This window comes from Anopheles arabiensis, chromosome 2, assembly GCF_016920715.1.
Source record: "Anopheles arabiensis isolate DONGOLA chromosome 2, AaraD3, whole genome shotgun sequence".
Taxonomy (NCBI): domain Eukaryota; kingdom Metazoa; phylum Arthropoda; class Insecta; order Diptera; family Culicidae; genus Anopheles; species Anopheles arabiensis.
The window spans coordinates 37065505-37083278 of NC_053517.1; the positions used below are offsets into that span (position 1 = coordinate 37065505).

A 17774-nucleotide genomic window follows, 5' to 3' on the forward strand; every position below is an offset into this window, starting at 1 on the left:
AGTTTTCACAATAATAATAAATAAGGGTGATAATAGATTTTTTATACCCATAAGATCACTCGATGATAAAAATGATTTCTAAATATAAGGTTTTTCAACCAATTTTCCAATATCCGGATATGTGTTCTGTTAAAATTAAGACTATAGATTTAAATATTTGGATAATGAAATATAGACAAGTAATGCAATGCACAATATTAAATATATTTCATACGAATATGCGCCATGACATCATGGGCTATCAATCAACGATGCATTCTTGTTGCAGTTTTGGTGAAACTTCTCTTGCTACTGCAAAAGTGTTATCAATACCATGTAACTGCGCACACAGTGATAAGCCCAGCACGAATGTAGAGCGAAAAAAGTAGCAATTTGTCAAAGATATTATTTTAAAGATATTGGGTTGTATAGTTTACAACCATTCACCTACCATTGCAGACCCCTTTCTTCGTCAGACACGGTTCACACCACATAATTGATAAATATTTCTGTTAATTGTAAGTAACTGTTAAAATGAGAGCAGCATGTAGCATACGTATTACGCTGTTGTTGTGTTTAATGCTCGCCGATCGTGAGCAATACACGCAGGACAACCGCGCATATGGCGGTACGCTAAGCAAAGGTGCCAACGATACACTTACGGTTGCGCTATCAGCACCTTCTCTGCTATCACCTTCTGCGGATGCTCGTTTAGTTCCGCTGAACTTGTACTCCACATGCAGGGTGGAAAGAAAGGAACGACACGGAACTATGACGATATTAGAGTGCTACCATCACATTAAGCTCACCGTTTGAGCGGTGAAAGATCCGACCCCAGCCAGGACGTGACGGATGAAAAGCAATACACCAACATGTGTTACGGTCCCGAACGTTGGAGGGAAACGAATCTCCAGCATTTTTTGTTGTAAATAAATCCCACCACACCAAACAACGTTCGTGGCATGTCGGGCGCAAAGGGTTTTATACATACCCAGTATCAACGATCACGCACCATGTAAAGGGTTTGGCCCAAGGGGTTTTGCTGTGCGTGAACCTACTAGTGCGCTGCCTCGAGCATACAAATATTTGCTCTGATAACGGGCGATAAGGGAAGAAGGTGCACGGCTACACACGATATGGGTTCGTACGTACGTGCAGGAAACATGCTCGAATAGTGTGAAGAGAGCACACAACAGCCACCAAAACGGGAACGATAAAAAGCACACGCTCATATGCAACTTCGCGGTTGCCCGTGTAATTGCGATCGATTGGGAACGCACCAGAATCGATATCGATCGGAGCGCGTGAAAAGTAGGCTGGGCAGCTCTTGGTTGGGCTGGGAGCGGTAGTTTGGAACGAACGTTGAGCGTCCCATGCTCGGTCAGAACACAAATGGTGGTTAGCGTCTCGTTGATCCTCCAGCGATGGTGCGTTACCTCAGAACCCGGGCTCCCCAGAAGGGTTCAACTCTATTTGTTCTCAGATAAGGCGTTTGGTTTTGCCAAGTTTCCCGCGCTGATAGAGGAAACTTTAACAGGCTCTGCGTTCAAAACGAATATTACGCATCGTAGTCGTCGAAACATGTTTACGGGTCATGTCGTTGATCAACTTAAAACTATTTCATTGCGAGCCTTTTGAATTCGATCTTCATCAGCAAAATCGTGATCGATACTTACCCCGGAAGGTTTCGACTCGCCCGAAGATGGTTTGGCTGACGGTCCCGGCTGTTGCGTCCCGGATGACGATGGCAGCTGTAACTGTTGAAACTCCACAATCTGCTTGCGAAGTGTTGCAATCTGGAACGATGCAAATGAAACATTGAATAGTAAATTCGAAAAAAAAAACGACACTGTAGTTGTCTGTTCTGTGTAGCGAAGGTTCTGAGGCTTTCCATTTGTTACCATTCCCTTTCCCCATCCACACGAGCTGGCACACAATTTGTCTTAATTACGTACCGGTGCCGGTGGTTGTCTTGTGCTTTTGTTTCGGCCAACAATGCGACACACACACACAGCGGTGTACGTGTGATATTAAAACAAAATGATTACGATGTGCCCTTCCTGCGTCGCGCCATTCGCCATTTTTTTAAACCGCCGGAAAATTGGTTAAAAAAAGCGAAAAAATGGCCAACGGAAAGTTCTACCCAACCACAACTGGACGGGAAGGAGGCACCTACGAACGGGGAAGTCCTCGGGTTTGACCCCACAAGGTACACCCGCCGACTATCTGCTCCACCCTTGCCTCACCTTTGGCCCCTCCGCTGCTCAGCGCTAGTGGGTTGAGGTTTAGCGTTCTATTGTCACAAAATGGCGCGCCACCGACAGCGCGTCAGGGACGTGGGAACGGTGCACATGCTAATCGGTTTCGGTTTCGGTACCAACCCCATTCCACACCGCCGCTCGCATGCATTTCCCGCATGGTACGTGCTGGTGCTGGTGGCAGCATAACACACCGACCGGGGAGCGCGATTCGGGCTGCCGCCAGGTGCCTATCGGTGTTACCCGGGTGCTGCTGGTGTTGCTGCCGTTGTGCCGTATGTCGTCGAAGGGGCCGTAGAAATTGTTTTATGATAAAGCCAAAGCCCGACGTAAGCCATACACGCTTGCTCGGTCGAACGGTGGTGAATTTAATATCCATTTCCCAAGCCATTATTTCACCCCGCCCCACTTCACAGTTTGGGGGGGCTGCGTCAACGACACCTCGTCTGCGATGCATTTGCTTTGGCTGTGGTTGGGCTCACTGGAGAGTGCCATTTTTTCGTGTCGATCAAACGCACCACGCGAACAATGGCTGTGGTTGGCGGTGGCTGGTCCGCATCGGCGGCATGTGTTGCCTGCTGCTACGCATGCCCCTCGGTCGCGCATGTTCTTAGCACTGCCAGCGTCAAGTGGCCAACTGGTAGCGATAATGCGCTATCAAAACGGTGGGACAGGTATGTTCCCACTGCCAGCACTGGCGTGAAATGTACACCTTAAAGGTGAATGTGATTAACAATGCGTTTTAAGATAAAAATAAAGAAAATACAGTCAACGAACTTTACACGTACATCTTAGCTCACTAGAACATTAATTGCTGCTAGACTAAACAGGGCTGAAGATACAGATTTAGAGGACAAAATACATCTGAAATGACGTATAGTATTACAAACTCACAAGACACAAATCTTAATTAATATGCTAGTGTGTACAAGGTAAAGTTACGATGTTTTTCAAATATATACTCCAATTTTAACTTTGATGTGTTGAAATTACATGCAATCAGATTGTTGGTGTTTTTAATCTAGAAATTGTTTCTGATTCGGATTTTTAGCATAGTAGGATAATCTCGCAATTAGTATTTCGTAGCAGTAGGATAATATTTTTCTTATTCTCAGCTAAACGACCTACTTGATTATAACGACCTTATTTGGACTTTATAGACTCCGCATCCTTCATCTTCTTAGAGATTTTCTGTGTTACACCTTCCCCATATCCCCACATGTGTTGTGCAAAAGATTTCACCTGTTCTTAGACTGATTTAGCAAACGTTAAGCCGCTGTACCACCAGTTGATCGTGGCTGAAGCATGTGCTATCTTCCTTCACACGCAAAATGCAGCCGTACAGGAAACAGGAAAAGCGGCCCATGAAATCAGTTCAAACTTATCTGAAAACTCCAGGGGGGGAGGTAACACTTCGTTCCATATCCCCATAACTTTCCTGATCAGATTTCACCTGGTTGCGAAATGGTCTGAGTTGAACCAAACCGTACATCGTCGAAAATAGCTATATTTTGGCATTTAATTTATTTCACATGAATATGTGAGTTAAGATGCTACATGGGTTCCTGATGATAAATGCCAAACATTGATAACCACTTTAGACCATAGATCAGTGCAAGGGGCTCAAGTTACTGAGTTGAACTCAAGAATAGAGCGTTCAAAGGTCCTGTATGACATAATTACAGATAGCTGATGTTCATATACACCCAAGATGTTCATATACAGTCTATTCCAGTAGTAATACAATCATAATGCTATTTTCGACAGGCTTCAAAGTATTTTGTAACACAATAGCAGCCATATTCTTTAGTATGTTTCATACTGTGTAACCATCCAAGAAAAATACATTTTACAATCCTTTCGTTTTCAGTGAATTGTTTTCAGGGTACTGAGAGAATGGGCAACATATGGAAGATGTAACAACATAAAAATCCGTTACCTTAATGTTTTATGTCACGTTTCCCAGTGCAATAACAGTTTTAAAGATAGCAGGTACTTTACGGGTAATCTTTGCACATGGAAAATTCTTCAATCTGTACCCGTTGGAAAAATATTGTACATGTTCAAGGTACGATCAGGATTACGCACTGCTATGGGTAACATATATATTACGCTATAGGTAACATACATATTCTGTTACTAATTATCATATAAAGAGGAAAAGCATCACACAGAAACCATCTCAGTCGCAACTAGCTGTTTCTCGCAGTAACATTGTGTTTCGAGTTGTATCGTTTAACATTTTGATATAAGAGCACAGTCAGCCTAAAGACATCGTATTAAGTAGCACTATGGCCTTTAACGCATCTAACAAATATCAGTCCCTGGAAAGAGTTTCGAACATCGACGATACGTTATTGAAGCTGTACATAGGATTGTCCGCACTACAGCAACAGTCCAAGAACTTCCAGAAGAGAGACATTGAACAACTTCTGAAGGCAGCTCTAGGCTGCGCCTATAGTACCCAAAAGTATACACCCTCGTCGGATACTTTCAGTTTCCTGCACAGCGATGACAGCAACGACAGCACCCGGCTTCTGATCGCCTCGGAAAGCAACCACAGTGACACCCAATCCAACCACAGCGAACAGTCGGAATCGACTCTCAACAACAGCCGAGGAGATACCATCATGATGAAGCTTCACCCTTCCCGTCCACTCAGCCGATGGCATTCACTGGTTGCGGCGAACAACGAGGAAATTCCGATCGAGTACCACAAGAGCATGGCTCGACAATTCCCGATTAAGGATCGCACCCCAGAGCAGATGGAAAAGCGTCGCCGAAATACGGAAGCAGCTCGTGTCAGCAGGGCAAAGACGAAGATGGCTGAAGTTATGATGCAGAAGGAAGCATCAGAGCTCAATACAGCCAATACATCCATCAAGCAGATGATCGCTTCACAACTGGCCTACGCAAATGAGCTGCTGGACATGCCAACGGTAGAATTGAATACTTTCAAAAGAGTTGGGCAAGATATCACCAAGTAGATTTCACGCGAATATTAAGTTTTTTTTAATTTCCATAAAGATGTTAACCTAAAATCATTAATATAAGTTCGTTCAATGCTTCCACATTAGAAATCTTCCTTCGTTGATACCTGTTTATTGTCATCAAGTTTACGCCACCAGAAGTAGAAATTCGTCACTTATTCAAATACATCCCCTAAGCATTAGTGAAAGAAGGGTTTTTGAATCCCTTTTTGTCACCAATATTCGATTGGGTTACTAGGGTCAGACTGTCCTGTAGCAGTAACAACTGTCCTGTAGTAGCGTTAATAGTGTAGGTCAGATGTGTCAAACTCATTTGTCCAGCCATTTGGTAACCCCAATAGCCATTCGCGGGCCGCAATATTTAACAGGAATATCAATGTTGAAGGTATCTTCAAATATGAGTTGGATTAATCATTACTTCATAGTGTCGCGGGTCGCATACATAATCTTCGGGGGCAGCATACGACCCGCGGGTTGCCAATTTGACATATCTGATTAAACCAATGTTGCTCGGGCACTGATAAGTTTGAAGACCCATGGCTTATTTGGACATTTAAAAAAATTACATTTATTTTATTAAATTATGGTTTTTGTATTTGCCATTAGAACATTCGGCCATTCGGGTCCGAGTCCTTAATACGAATGGATAAAATTGTTGCTTCCATTCGGGTTAAGGCAATGCCAACTAATGATTCCCAAGAGTTAAAAGTAATAGGATAGTATAAAATTAGGTTTACAAAAAAAAAAAAAACATTGTTTATGTTTACTTACTTTGTGAACATAAAATAAATTAATTTAGAAAACCACCCAGAAGATAAACTAATATAGTAAAAGGCAACAATATGTAGAACATAAACCGTTTATACCTAACACACGCTCACGAACACCCGGCTTGGTCCGTATTCCCCCTATGCAATGGAGTAAGTCGTGTACGGGGTAGTGTTGCGGTAAAGGGTCGTGCGATGGCGCGTTTTGTTTCTTCCCTCCACTGTGGTACACTTTTTACGACCATTTTTCCATTACGATCCTATCCAAACGATATATCGTGTTGCACATGCTGCTGATAAGAGGTTTGTACTGAAACCGCCACCCACCCACCGTGCAGGTAAAGTGTACGGGTATACGGCGCACGAGGAAAGCGCAACGATGGAACCGGCACCGGCAACAACGGACGCTAGTATCCGCGACGGAACACACTTGTGTCCACACACAAACAACACCGCTTCCAGTGCCCCCGCTGCCCCAATCTGCCTCATGCCACACATACACAGATACACAAACACCCAGTTTTCATGAGACACTTTCCAACCATTTCGACCCAGCAGTTCGAACCGGCTGCTAAACGGAAACAACACCACGTACACGACCGACCGTCCAATAACATTAATGTCATCGGGGGTGACGGTTGGTTGTACCGTTTCACTCAACCGCGACTCGTGAAGAACGTGAAACACAGCCTGCCTACCGGTGTAGGCCACGTCGGCAACAATCGTCGGTAACTTGTATGCTGGTACAACATGGTAATGGATTCGTTGGGAAGCATGCAAAGACATTTCTAATGTATTCCGCACCCAGCAGATAAAACTGCCAAAACAAACACTTTCTTATGGTGGGAGTGATGAGCAAAACGAACAAAAGAATGCTTGTAACACATGGTTGGGAAAATTATAAAATTACAATAATATAACGTTATTCTGAAAAATAGGAGATTTGTTGTTTCAAGAAGATTTTATCCATTAACTTTATATTTTTAAACATAAAACGACCCAAACGTCCGACTAGACGTTTAAATAAAATTAATAAATTAATTTTTTAAGTAATGAACATGAAAATCAACATTTTTAGAAAAAAACATGCAACACATTTAATCTTGAGCCAATTTGAAATAAAAAAATACAAACTTTTCCATAACGGCAGCATTCAAAAAGTGATAAAAAAAATAAAATAAAACATGCAAATAAGACTTCTCCTCAACCCAGGAACCGAACCGTACAGTTTGACTGGTGCGGGTGGTACACTTTCTAGTTGCTCTTCACGCACCTACCCCCTGCCTAATGCCTTCCATAATAGTCCGTGGCCACACCAAACCCACATTGCACCAGCACTGAAACGTCAACCATCATCATCATCATCATCATCGTCCACATCCGCCGTTGGCCGCGTGAGCAGAACAATATGGCGGGCTGCAGTAGCGGTAAGCCCATTCCGGTGACGATTATCGATGCTTCCGACGTGCCCGCAACGGGCCACCAACGGCCCCCGACCGTCATATTCGGTGTAGCTGGTCGGCTCGTTGCGCAACGTTGCGGGCTTCAGCGCGTGAGCTCCATCATGCCTTATTAATCATATTTACAACCGATTTGCAGCCGCGTATCACATGTGGCCCGGCGGTACACAAATGCGAGCTTCATGGGCCGTGTAATTGCCGCTGCGAAAAGTCAGGAAGGAAATGGGCACTTCGTACCCGGTGGAAAACCGCGCCCGGGTAGGGGCAGCCTAGAACGGATAGGTCAGAAACGGAGTGCGTTCGTGGTACGTTCCGTTCGAAACACTTCAACATCTAACGGCGGAGATGAACCTGATGGAGTACACCCGCGTGTACAAATACCATCGGAAGCTAGTACGGATAGTAGAGCCGCATGATGGTCGGTGCAGCACGCGGAGGGCCTTGAGCACTTGGCAAAACGACCGGCAAGCAGTGTGTGCAAGCAATTATGAAATATTGTTTGTGTTGTATTGCTGATGATGATGATGATGATCATCATGATGTTGATGCTGCACAGCTGCAATCTGTGGTGCACGCTTGGTGCGCTACCACCTAGCCGGTCAGTCCGTTCGATGCGCCTAGCGGACATGTGGGTGACACTTTTCACTATCCCTCGATCGTTTGCGAGGGTAATTAACTGCAAATGAACACCATTCGCTAGGGAAGTGTGTAATTATTGCCTATTTCATCGTTCTGGAGGGAGCTATGGAGTCGTTTGTATGTTTGAAGGCTACGTTTGTATGATCATTTTAGTTTACTATACAAACAAAAAGGCTATTTGAATTTGGTCTTAACCCTGTAAAATGAAACTTCTTTTAAAATACCAGACTATACTAACTAACCTTAGGTTTTGTTGTTTTTGTAGTTTAATATGTTTATTGATATCGACGGTATTGGGGCGGTTGCATCGTACAGTCGTCAACTCGAACGACTCGATTAAATGCCTGTCATGGGTTCAAGCTTAGAATGGACCGCCCCTCCGTATGGAGGTTTTGACTCTCCGGCTGTGAAGTAATGGATTAATTTTCGAAAGCCTGTATAGGCCGGCATGTTCGCGTAGGGACGTTACGCCAAATAGAAGAAGAAGAATGATATCGACATTTGTGTATGTAATTTTAATATCCCATTTATTGTCTAAAGACTTATCAATCCGGTAGAAAAATCTCTGATATTCTATTCTATCAATATAGCATAAATGAAATATCTAGTTTCTGAAAGCTCCAAATATATTCCATATGAGCTGCAATGTGGATGATAAAGGCTGGCAGGATACGTTGGTTAGGGCATGTGTGGAAGATGCAGTAGTCATACTCACTGCAGGTAGGCTTTTATGAGCGAAACACAACCCAGCGTTAGGCGAAGGGTCGCACCGCGGTAGATAGATCAGGTTGAGAAGGACATGTTGGATATTGGGTGCAGACAAAGATGGAAGGAGGCAGCGATGGAACGAGACCATAACCAACAAAAGAACAAGGAACGAAAAACATAGCCGACAGGGACAAGAGAATGCTTGATTTAACGGCAAAAGATCGGTGGCAGACAAGGGTGGCGAGCAGCAATCATAGATGGATCGAGCTAACTGAGTAGTATGTTATTCATTCGAGTTCTTGAGACTTTTTTAAGTTCTTTTAGACTCTATAAGAGAGGATGCCTTCCAGACCAAGGGCACTAAATGGCCACTTAGTTTGCGTAATGATTGATCCACTCTATTCTGTAAGTCGTCCAGTATAGGCAGGATCAACGATTAACATAAAAGTTCAATCAAATATGATCGATTCTAGTTTAGTCCTGTTAAATGACTTAATTTACCCATTTGAATAGTGCTCAGGGCGTTTTAGACTTATTTGATTCTAAATCTTGTAGCTACCAGAGAAAGGACGCATTTTTGGTCGAGCGTTTGATGGATTGAATGTATGAATTTGTCCCTGTTAGAATAGTGTTGCCACAGTTCTATATCATCAAGGGATTGCAGTGCCTGATTAGGAATTGACTCAATGACCTTGGGAAAACTTAAATTTTCAAAATAATGATATAAAATTTCATATGTCTAGACTATTGCTGATGCAATGCTAAACATGTGTAGTTATAGAATTATTTGCTTGTGAGTTGTACAACAGCAAACAATGCACACAGATGACGGAGGAGCTTATGGAAGGAGGAACGAGAAGATTGATTTTAAATTGCGTCTTCCAGGCTACTGCTTCCTGCTTGTGTGTTGTGAGATCTACAATTAAGCTAGATTGTTCCGTGTTTCTTAAATCCCCTGCTTCACATCGAAATGCTCGCAACCAAAACCCGAAAGCCTTTGGCACGGACATTGTTTACATACCTCTTGGTCTTGTGTTGCGCACAGGTCGGTAAGCTGGTCGATTTTTTCACGAGCGACACTTAGCTCTCGGGCAGGATTCTCGTCTGCCTCATCCTCGCCGATGATTCCTTCCGCAAAGACTTCCTGCGTAAAGGAGGTGATGGATCCCTTAACCTTGTTCAGGCTGTCGTTCAGCTTTAACCACGACATTCCGGTGGCTAGTAATGTTTTGTTCTTTCTCTGCGGTCACTACGAAACAAACACGTAAGCACGGTACGGGACAAATGCCGGCAGGCAGGATGGATTGGCATTACCGTTGTAACCGTATCGCGCACACTTATTGGCCAAACGCGTTCATCACACACACGGTACACAGTTTCGTTTGCACTTTGCACGATCCGTCTTTCTTTATTTTGAAGATTTGCACGAAAATTGCATGAAATTCAAACCTCCACGAAATCCAAAACAAAAACATTACACGCGATGACAGTTATGCGTTTCGCTCGATTTTGACAGATTTGACAGTTGGCGCTGGTTGAGCGGCACTGAACTACACTGTTAATAATATCAAATAAATATTTGTCTAGAAACATTGCAAAATTCAAAGTTAGGTTTTTGTAAAAATAAATTAAAAATAATGTTTTAGGCTCAATTCATGCTGCACTTTTCAAATTCTTTCTTCACTGTTAAATGCTCGTTCGCCAATAGGATGTATTTGTGTCGTGAACTGTAATTAACCGTATCGTTCGTTTACTAAAATGTTCCTTTTTGAAAGCATAGTAAGAACATATCTTTCATTTAATTTTTAATTAACCACATTATTGATGGTCATAAAAAGATACTCAGTACTAGGCATTTGATAAATGTTGAATCCGCAGTAATCCACCTGTTGCAAATTTCCGGTAACTATGGTGCCAGAAGCATAAACAACGGTAAACATGACGACGACCGTTGTTTTGTGCAAACGCTTTTTTCTCCACCATCTATGACGCCCGGACAAAGATGAATTTTGAAGAAAACATCATTAAAAGACAAAATTCAAGCGAATACTTCGACACTGTGATCGGTCACATCGAGGACATAGTAATCGGCGAAGAGTTTCAGGTGAGGAGAGGTGAATCTACGTGAAATAGGATGCCTTATTTACCCTACGCTTTTACCAACAGCGGATGGTCAATCAGTTCATGGAGTGCTACTACTATGAGTTTGAACCGGGAGAAGAGAACAAAATCGTCTACACGGAGATCTACCAGAAGTATACGAACATGATCGAGGCGCACATCGTCGAGCATCTGAACCGGAAGATGAGCTGCTTCGATATGGATCTGTTTGCGATGGAGCTGGAGAACAAAAAGACGCAGCTCGACGGGGAGATCTTTGAGCTGCTGTACACGCTGACCGACTTTCTCGCCTTCAAGGATATGGTGCTGGATTACAAGGCGTTCAAGGAAGGCGCATACGACGATCTGAGCAAGGGCATCAGCGTGACGGGTCTGCAGAAATAGTACCTCCGGCACGGGTTAAGCGTCTTAGTAGGTTTGCCGATTTCTCACGCATCAGAAGGTTGTTACGAGTCACTTTATCCAACAGGTTTACGCATTTATTTTCGATTTGCATTGTAAGTGTACGAAGAACACGTTTAGCTTAAAAGATAGAAGGGTTTTAGACAGTGGGGGCGCCCTCAGTGCATGAGGATTTCCGTTTGAATGAGCCTACTGTTGGTATCGCCGGGCATACGGTACGGCACCATCGCGGCCATGTTGGTCAGGGCCTTTGCTTGCTCGCGCAGATAGCTTAGTTGCTGTGTGTGTATGCGTATGTATTTGTGTTAAAGAAACAGAAAATAATCATTATTAACACGTGTTGCGGTAATATGCTTTTAAAAGACACCTGGTTACTTACGTTCTTTTTGCCAAGATCGTCGAACTTGGCCACATCCTTGCCCTTCATCGTCTTGTACTTCGTGTAGGCAATGTCCATCGTAGCGAGCAGCAGGTCGGGAATGGCTTTACAAACTTCACCGGACAAACGCTTAAAGTTGTTCACCGCCACGTCCAGATCGGACATGCGCAGCGGAACCAGCTTGATGCGTTCGAGAATGTCCATCGCGGATTGATGGTTTTTGCCGTGGTAGTAATCGAAGAACGCAGCCAGCTCCTTCAGCAGATTGAACGTGGACCACGTCTGCGAGTCGCAGTTCTTCTCTGCCCCGGTGTACCGTTCGGTAAACTCGTGTGCCATCCGTTGAACGCGCTCCCGCAGCGAACCTTCCTTGTTGGCGTGATGCACCACCTGGGACAGCAGTATGGAGGTATAGCGCAGGGCCTGCTCCTGCTGAGAGGCCAGATCGAACATCTTGATCGCATCCTCAAACATGCCCTTCTTGACGAACTTCTCCGCAACCATTTCGCACACGGTGCGCGCGTCGATGTGCACCGTCTCGAACTGGTCGATCAAGCCACGCGAGCGCATGCCATCGCGCTGCATGCGGCCAAACAGCAGATCAAAGTCCCGGCACTCGATGGCAAGATCGGCCACACTGACCAGGAACAGATTGCGCCCCTCGCTGTCCTTCAGATTGCGCAAAAAGTAGAAATAGTGCAACGCTTCCGGTGGGTCGGTGATTTCAAACTTTTTCACGTACAGCATTATCAGACGGGCAATGTTTAACCGGCGCATCGGGTGTGGATCCTCAAAGTCAACCGACAGCAGCGGTTCCTGCAGATTGCGCGGTCCACCGATCATGTGCAGCTCGTTCAGCGCCAGCCCGATGTGGACGGCGTGCACCCGGTACTTCTCGAAGCGGGACAAAAACTCGATGCCGGCCTCGTACTGCCCAGTGAGCGCCAGCAGCTGGAAGTACAGATGGGGCTGCTCGTTCGCGTTGTAGTGCTTCTCGCCGTACTGCTCCAGGATCATGCTCTGCAGCCCGGAGCAGGTCAGATGCTCGGCACTGTCATCGCCGTCGGTACGGATCAGCGACAGCTGGATCCACAGAAAGTCGTCCGTCGTTTTGGCAATGTCCGCGTGCGGTTCCTGGATGTCGCAGCAGCCCACGATGCAGTACACCGCCCTTTTGTACGGATCGGTCGCATTGCGTATTTGCCGCTTGTACTGCATGCGTATCTGCAGCTCCAGGCGGGGATTGGTTTTCTGCTCCGGATTGTGACACTTTTCCTCCAGCACGGCAATCAAATCCTCGTGCCCTTGTCCCGCCATCTGCATGCACTTCAGCGCGGAAGCGATGTCTCCGCAGCGCAGGCAATAGTACACCATCGGCCACAGCGGCTTACCATCCACCTGCCCGTCCTGCAGACCGATAAAGGACGAGTTGAGGCCGTGGGTGGCCAGCTTCAGCCCGACGAACGAGCCGACCAAATTGAGCACACTCGGTATGCCGCCACGGCGTGCTTCACGCAGATGCTCCGAGATGACGGTTTGCATGAAAATCTTGTAGCGGTTCTCGAGGTAGCGTTTCGCTTGGTTGATGAACAGATGCTGCGAGCAGCGCACTTTCATCGGATCCTGACTGCGGGGGATGGGTGTTACGTTCGTCATGTACTTCATCACCTCCCATACATCGTTCACACGCTACAAGTTGAAGAAGAAATTCAATTATCTGCTACTGGCGGGGCGTATAGAAGCAGGAAGATGGAGATGCACTCACCGAATCGTTGAAACTTTCCGCCACCTGGGCAAAGCGTTGTATTAGCGACGGACGCATGGCCCCCTCACACACCAATTTGTTGTACTCGTGCACTTCTCGGGCATACGCCATCTCCTGGCTGTTCAGTGAAGATCGGCCGCCGAACGTGGTTTCGTTCAGGATGGTCTGCTCCGGTCCCTTGCGGATGTCAATCCAGCTCTGCGATGGACCGATCAACGCATTCATTAGCTTGACCTTTTCCTGCTTCCAGTCGTTCATCATGTGGTCCCATTTCTGCGTTTCAGCGGACAGGTAGGACTGAAATGCGAACAGCACGTTAGCGTTTCTAGACAACCCGAACTCACATTTCACGGGTACCTACATTCTTGTGCACCTCCTCAATCACAGCGAGGATAGCATTTTCCTTCTCGTTGCGTAGGAAATTCTGTACGTCCGTCGTAGCGATGGGATCCAGCGGCTCGAAGGTTTTACGCGAGCTGAGCGTTTCCAGCTTTTGCGATATTTTCGGCAAATCAATCCCATTCGATCCTAGCAGGATATGGCTGTTGGAAGATTGGTATAGGTCGTTAGCAGCAAATACCAACGGCAACATCCCCACTACTTACGCCTGCATGTCCTGAGCACCCGTTTGCGTTACGCGCGAGTGCAGTTCCTGCGTTGCTTGCAGCACCTGCGGCAAGGTGCGCTCGACTCGAGGCAAATCATCGGAAACTTGCGTTTCATGGGTCAGCTTTTGGGCTTGCTGCAATAGTGCGTTAAAATCCATCTTCGATCGTTCCGCTGCGCTGCTGGGTTGGGTATGAAAAACAAACTTTCCTTGCTTCCGCTTACCAATTCACCATAACCTCCAAATCCGGCACAACCATTCGACCACAAGCTGTATGGGCGTGTAAACAAATCATCTGTGAGTAACCACATCGTTTTCGAAGAGAGCACCTTTAAATGCGATAGTACAACACTTACCGTGCAGTTAAATTCTGTATTTTTACCAGTTTCAGCTCATTTGGCTTCAACGTTTAGGCGGTTTTATTTTCTATGCGGTCCGCTTCGGCTCGCAACAAAAGTGACGTTTGATGTGCGTCAAACTGCCCAAACGTCAAAGTCCTAATGTCAAACGTAAACACAAGATTAAAAAAAAACAACAAACTCGCCGAACTCCAATCAAAGGAACGGAGAAACGCAAGAGTCGTGCACAGTTCATTTTCTATTAGTATCTTTTATTATTTAATCGTAGTTTTGCAAGTATACCAATCATGTCGGACTCGGAAGAAAGCAGTACCGCCCCGACGCACACCACAGATACGGAGGAACAAACGCAGCAGGAGGGGGGCGAAAATGGAGAAAAGAAACATAGTGCGATCGTGGCCTCACATTACAACAAGCTGGAGGATCGTGGACTGGTTGCTCGGAAAAAGTCGAACATCTACTTTATGCGCAACTTCAACAACTGGATCAAAAGCGTGGTCATAGACAAATACACCACGCTGGTGAAGGGCAGGACACCGCTCGGCTCACCGTTCCGAGTGTTGGATATGTGCTGCGGGAAGGGCGGCGATCTGATCAAATGGGCTAACGCGAACGTGACGCACCTGATCTGCACGGACATTGCGCAGGTCAGTCTGGAGCAGTGCGAGAATCGCTTCAACACAATGGACCAATGGTCGCGGGACAGTCAGCGCCGGCCGAAGGTGGAGTTTTTCGCGGCCGATGCGACCCTGCAGCAGCTCCGCACCAAGTACCGCGATCCCTCGATCAAGCTGCACCTGGTGAGCTGCCAGTTTGCGTTTCACTATTCGTTCGAGTCGTTCAAGCAGGCGGACTGCATGTTTAAGAACGCGGCCGAATGTCTGGAGGAGGGCTTCTACTTCATCGGCACGATGCCGGACGCGAACGAAATCATGAAGCGGCAGCGAAGGGCCATGTCAGACACGTTCGGCAACGATATCTACCGCATCCAGTTCCTGTGCGATACGGACAATCCGCCACTGTTCGGGGCCAAGTACAACTTTCAGCTCGATGAGGTGGTGGACTGTCCCGAGTTTCTGGTCCACTTTCCCACGTTCGAAAAGCTGGCGCTGAAGCATGGTTTGCGGCTGGTGGAGAGGAAACGGTTCGAGGAAGTGTTTGACGAAAACAGCAGCCGGAAGCAGGGACTGCTGGAGAAGATGCAGGCGCTAGAAATGTACCCACCACCGTACGGTCGGTTCAACGGGGACGACCAGCGGAAAGAGCCGGAACAGTATCAGCATGCGGAGGAGTACGGCCGGCAGATGTCCAACCAACATCAGTTCCGCGTGGGGACGCTGTCGCAGAAAGAGTGGGAAGCAGCAAGTAAGTGTTGGAACGTTGGTGCCCATCCCGAAAGGGACAGCCTTTGCTAATCGCGCATTCTTCTGTTGTCTTTTTGCAGCACTTTATCTGTTTTTTGCATTTCAAAAAATGAAGACCAGCTACGACGCGAACGGTATGCCGGTCTATTCCTGAGTACGCCAAATTGGGTGGTGCTAGATTCTAAAACAAATATACATTTGGTAAATAAAACGATATTTAAGTATCGGAGCATGTTGCAATTGGAAAACGGTACTGGTTCGGTTCAATTTGGCGAATTTCTTTCTGGGAGAATCGAGGAGCGCACGTGCATTAATCCGTTAAACCTGTTATATTGTGGTCATTGGTACCCTTTGTGAACATTTTAGTAATGATTAAGTTAAGCCGAGCGTGCGCCTGTTGCATCATACCTGGGCTCGGTGTGGAGAGGCTTTACAATCGTCCAAAGCAGCGCACGTCTTGCCGCGTGGTAGCCGTCCGCTCGAGCAGCTCCGGCCACTGGACCACAAACATGTCCACGATGTACAGCAGGATGCGACCGCTCAGCGAAAGGCTGCGTACGCGACAGAAGCTTTCGACGAACACTATTCGACATTTGGTGTTGAGGAAGAGGAGGCGGGCCAGAAACGCGACCAGACACACGGGCACGCAGGTGCCGGGACCGTTGGTGAGGATTAGCTCCGGACGGGCCTTCAGCACGATCGGCACGCAGCTCAGCAGGGACAGCACGGTCGTCGCCACGGAACTGAAGTAGCTCTGGTGTACAGCCCGGCTGCGCGGAATCGTGACAATTTCGTACGTTTGCTTCTGCGTATCGGGCTGCCGCCGTACCTCGCTCTCGATCACTTTCACGACGCTGGTTTTGTCCGTACTGGCGATCACGTACTGCCGCGGAGAGTATCGCTCCCCGTCCAGGCGCTCGACAATGCGCAACATTTCGGCCGTGTGCCCACCCGATCCCATCACAATCATCGTGCGGGCGGGTGTGGTACGGGGCGGCACGCCGGTACCACTCTGGCCACGGCGCACCGAAACGAGCAGCTGCACCAGCCGTACCAACAGCAGTCCGCCCAGGAACAGCAGTAACGATGCTAGAAACGCCATGCTACGCTGCTAACGATGATGGGGAATGATGGGAAGTAATCAACTTTCTTCCTTCCGCTGGTGGGGCTACGCGTGTTCGCTCACTTTCTTTTGCCTCGCCAAATGATAACCGCTCTAATTTGCTGTCCACCTCATCACTTGTGTTTACACATCGTTTGCACACGACGATCGATCGATTTGTTCGCTTCCAACAGGGCACACCAGTTGCGATCGCGCCCTTTCGGGGTACACGCGAGCACTCGAGGAAAGGTACGCGTTGAAGTCTGGTGTGCTCGCTACACAGATACGATGTATCGCAGAGCCCAAAGGGATGACCCGCCAACCTGCTTGATCGATGAATGGAATTCCTGTATCGGGACCGATGCTTTCTTTTTTCCTACATAGCGCACCAGTGGCGGGGGAACACACAGGTGTGCGAGTGTGCGTGGTGTGTATGCTTACGGAGAAGGACGTAGAAAGCGCACATCGCGATAGGCAAACAGTATGGGGGGGCATATATTCCATCCGATTGGGAAAGATTGCTATTGGAATCTGTCAAAACAGATGAGGTGGTGTGCATCTTTGGAAGGGGAAGGGCCCGTGTCTTTGTCCATGTGTGTGTGTTCGCTGGGCTACACGAGGGAAGGTATGCAAATAACGGTCTTCAACCCAACGAACGCACTGAATTTATGTTTTTGTATTTTATGATGCAAATTATGCTGTTCAACATGTGGACAAGTTGGGTTGGGTTAGGTTGAAGAATTTAGATATTATGTTGTATGCGCTCCCAAACAACATTTTAGAACAGAAATATTCGGCAAAGAGGAACGGGCTCACGCAAAGCATTGTGATTTGTATTTAAGTTATTAAATTATCTCTTCAAATTGATTGCTCG

General features: G+C 46.7%; 5 protein-coding genes across 5 annotated transcripts in view; 2 read left to right on the top strand and 3 right to left on the bottom strand.

The window, feature by feature from the left end:
• The window catches only part of LOC120908706 (thyroid receptor-interacting protein 11), a 41769-nt gene extending 31487 nt beyond the window's left edge, over positions 1 to 10282 (bottom strand). The window contains exons 1-2 of the mRNA XM_040319994.1: positions 9823 to 10282; positions 1656 to 1775 (exon numbers count right to left, since the gene is read on the bottom strand). Of these exons, the coding sequence (XP_040175928.1) occupies positions 1656 to 1775; positions 9823 to 10011 (309 nt within the window). The 5' untranslated portion in view covers positions 10012 to 10282. The remainder of the gene's footprint in view (positions 1 to 1655; positions 1776 to 9822) is intronic.
• A 370-nt stretch (positions 10283 to 10652) lies between these two features.
• Positions 10653 to 11660, top strand: LOC120894217 (ADP-ribosylation factor-like protein 2-binding protein). The gene is made up of 2 exons (XM_040296669.1): positions 10653 to 10905; positions 10968 to 11660. Exons 1-2 carry the CDS (start codon positions 10804 to 10806, stop codon positions 11304 to 11306), a joined length of 441 nt encoding a protein of 146 aa, XP_040152603.1. The 5' UTR covers positions 10653 to 10803; the 3' UTR covers positions 11307 to 11660.
• LOC120894214 (nuclear pore complex protein Nup93-1) lies at positions 11380 to 14555 on the bottom strand. Its single transcript, XM_040296666.1, has 6 exons — positions 14432 to 14555; positions 14074 to 14345; positions 13830 to 14010; positions 13469 to 13765; positions 11704 to 13392; positions 11380 to 11602 (listed from the first exon to the last, which is right to left on the bottom strand). Exons 2-6 carry the CDS (start codon positions 14232 to 14234, stop codon positions 11483 to 11485), a joined length of 2448 nt encoding a protein of 815 aa, XP_040152600.1. The 5' UTR covers positions 14235 to 14345; positions 14432 to 14555; the 3' UTR covers positions 11380 to 11482.
• A 43-nt stretch (positions 14556 to 14598) lies between these two features.
• On the top strand, positions 14599 to 16065 carry LOC120894215 (mRNA cap guanine-N7 methyltransferase). The gene is made up of 2 exons (XM_040296667.1): positions 14599 to 15799; positions 15879 to 16065. The coding sequence occupies exons 1-2, from the start codon at positions 14722 to 14724 to the stop codon at positions 15950 to 15952; spliced, it is 1152 nt and encodes a 383-aa protein (XP_040152601.1). The 5' UTR covers positions 14599 to 14721; the 3' UTR covers positions 15953 to 16065.
• A 43-nt stretch (positions 16066 to 16108) lies between these two features.
• On the bottom strand, positions 16109 to 17422 carry LOC120894216 (UDP-N-acetylglucosamine transferase subunit ALG14 homolog). Its single transcript, XM_040296668.1, has one exon. It carries the CDS (start codon positions 16898 to 16900, stop codon positions 16229 to 16231), a length of 672 nt encoding a protein of 223 aa, XP_040152602.1. The 5' UTR covers positions 16901 to 17422; the 3' UTR covers positions 16109 to 16228.
• Between the last annotated feature and the right edge of the window lie 352 nt (positions 17423 to 17774).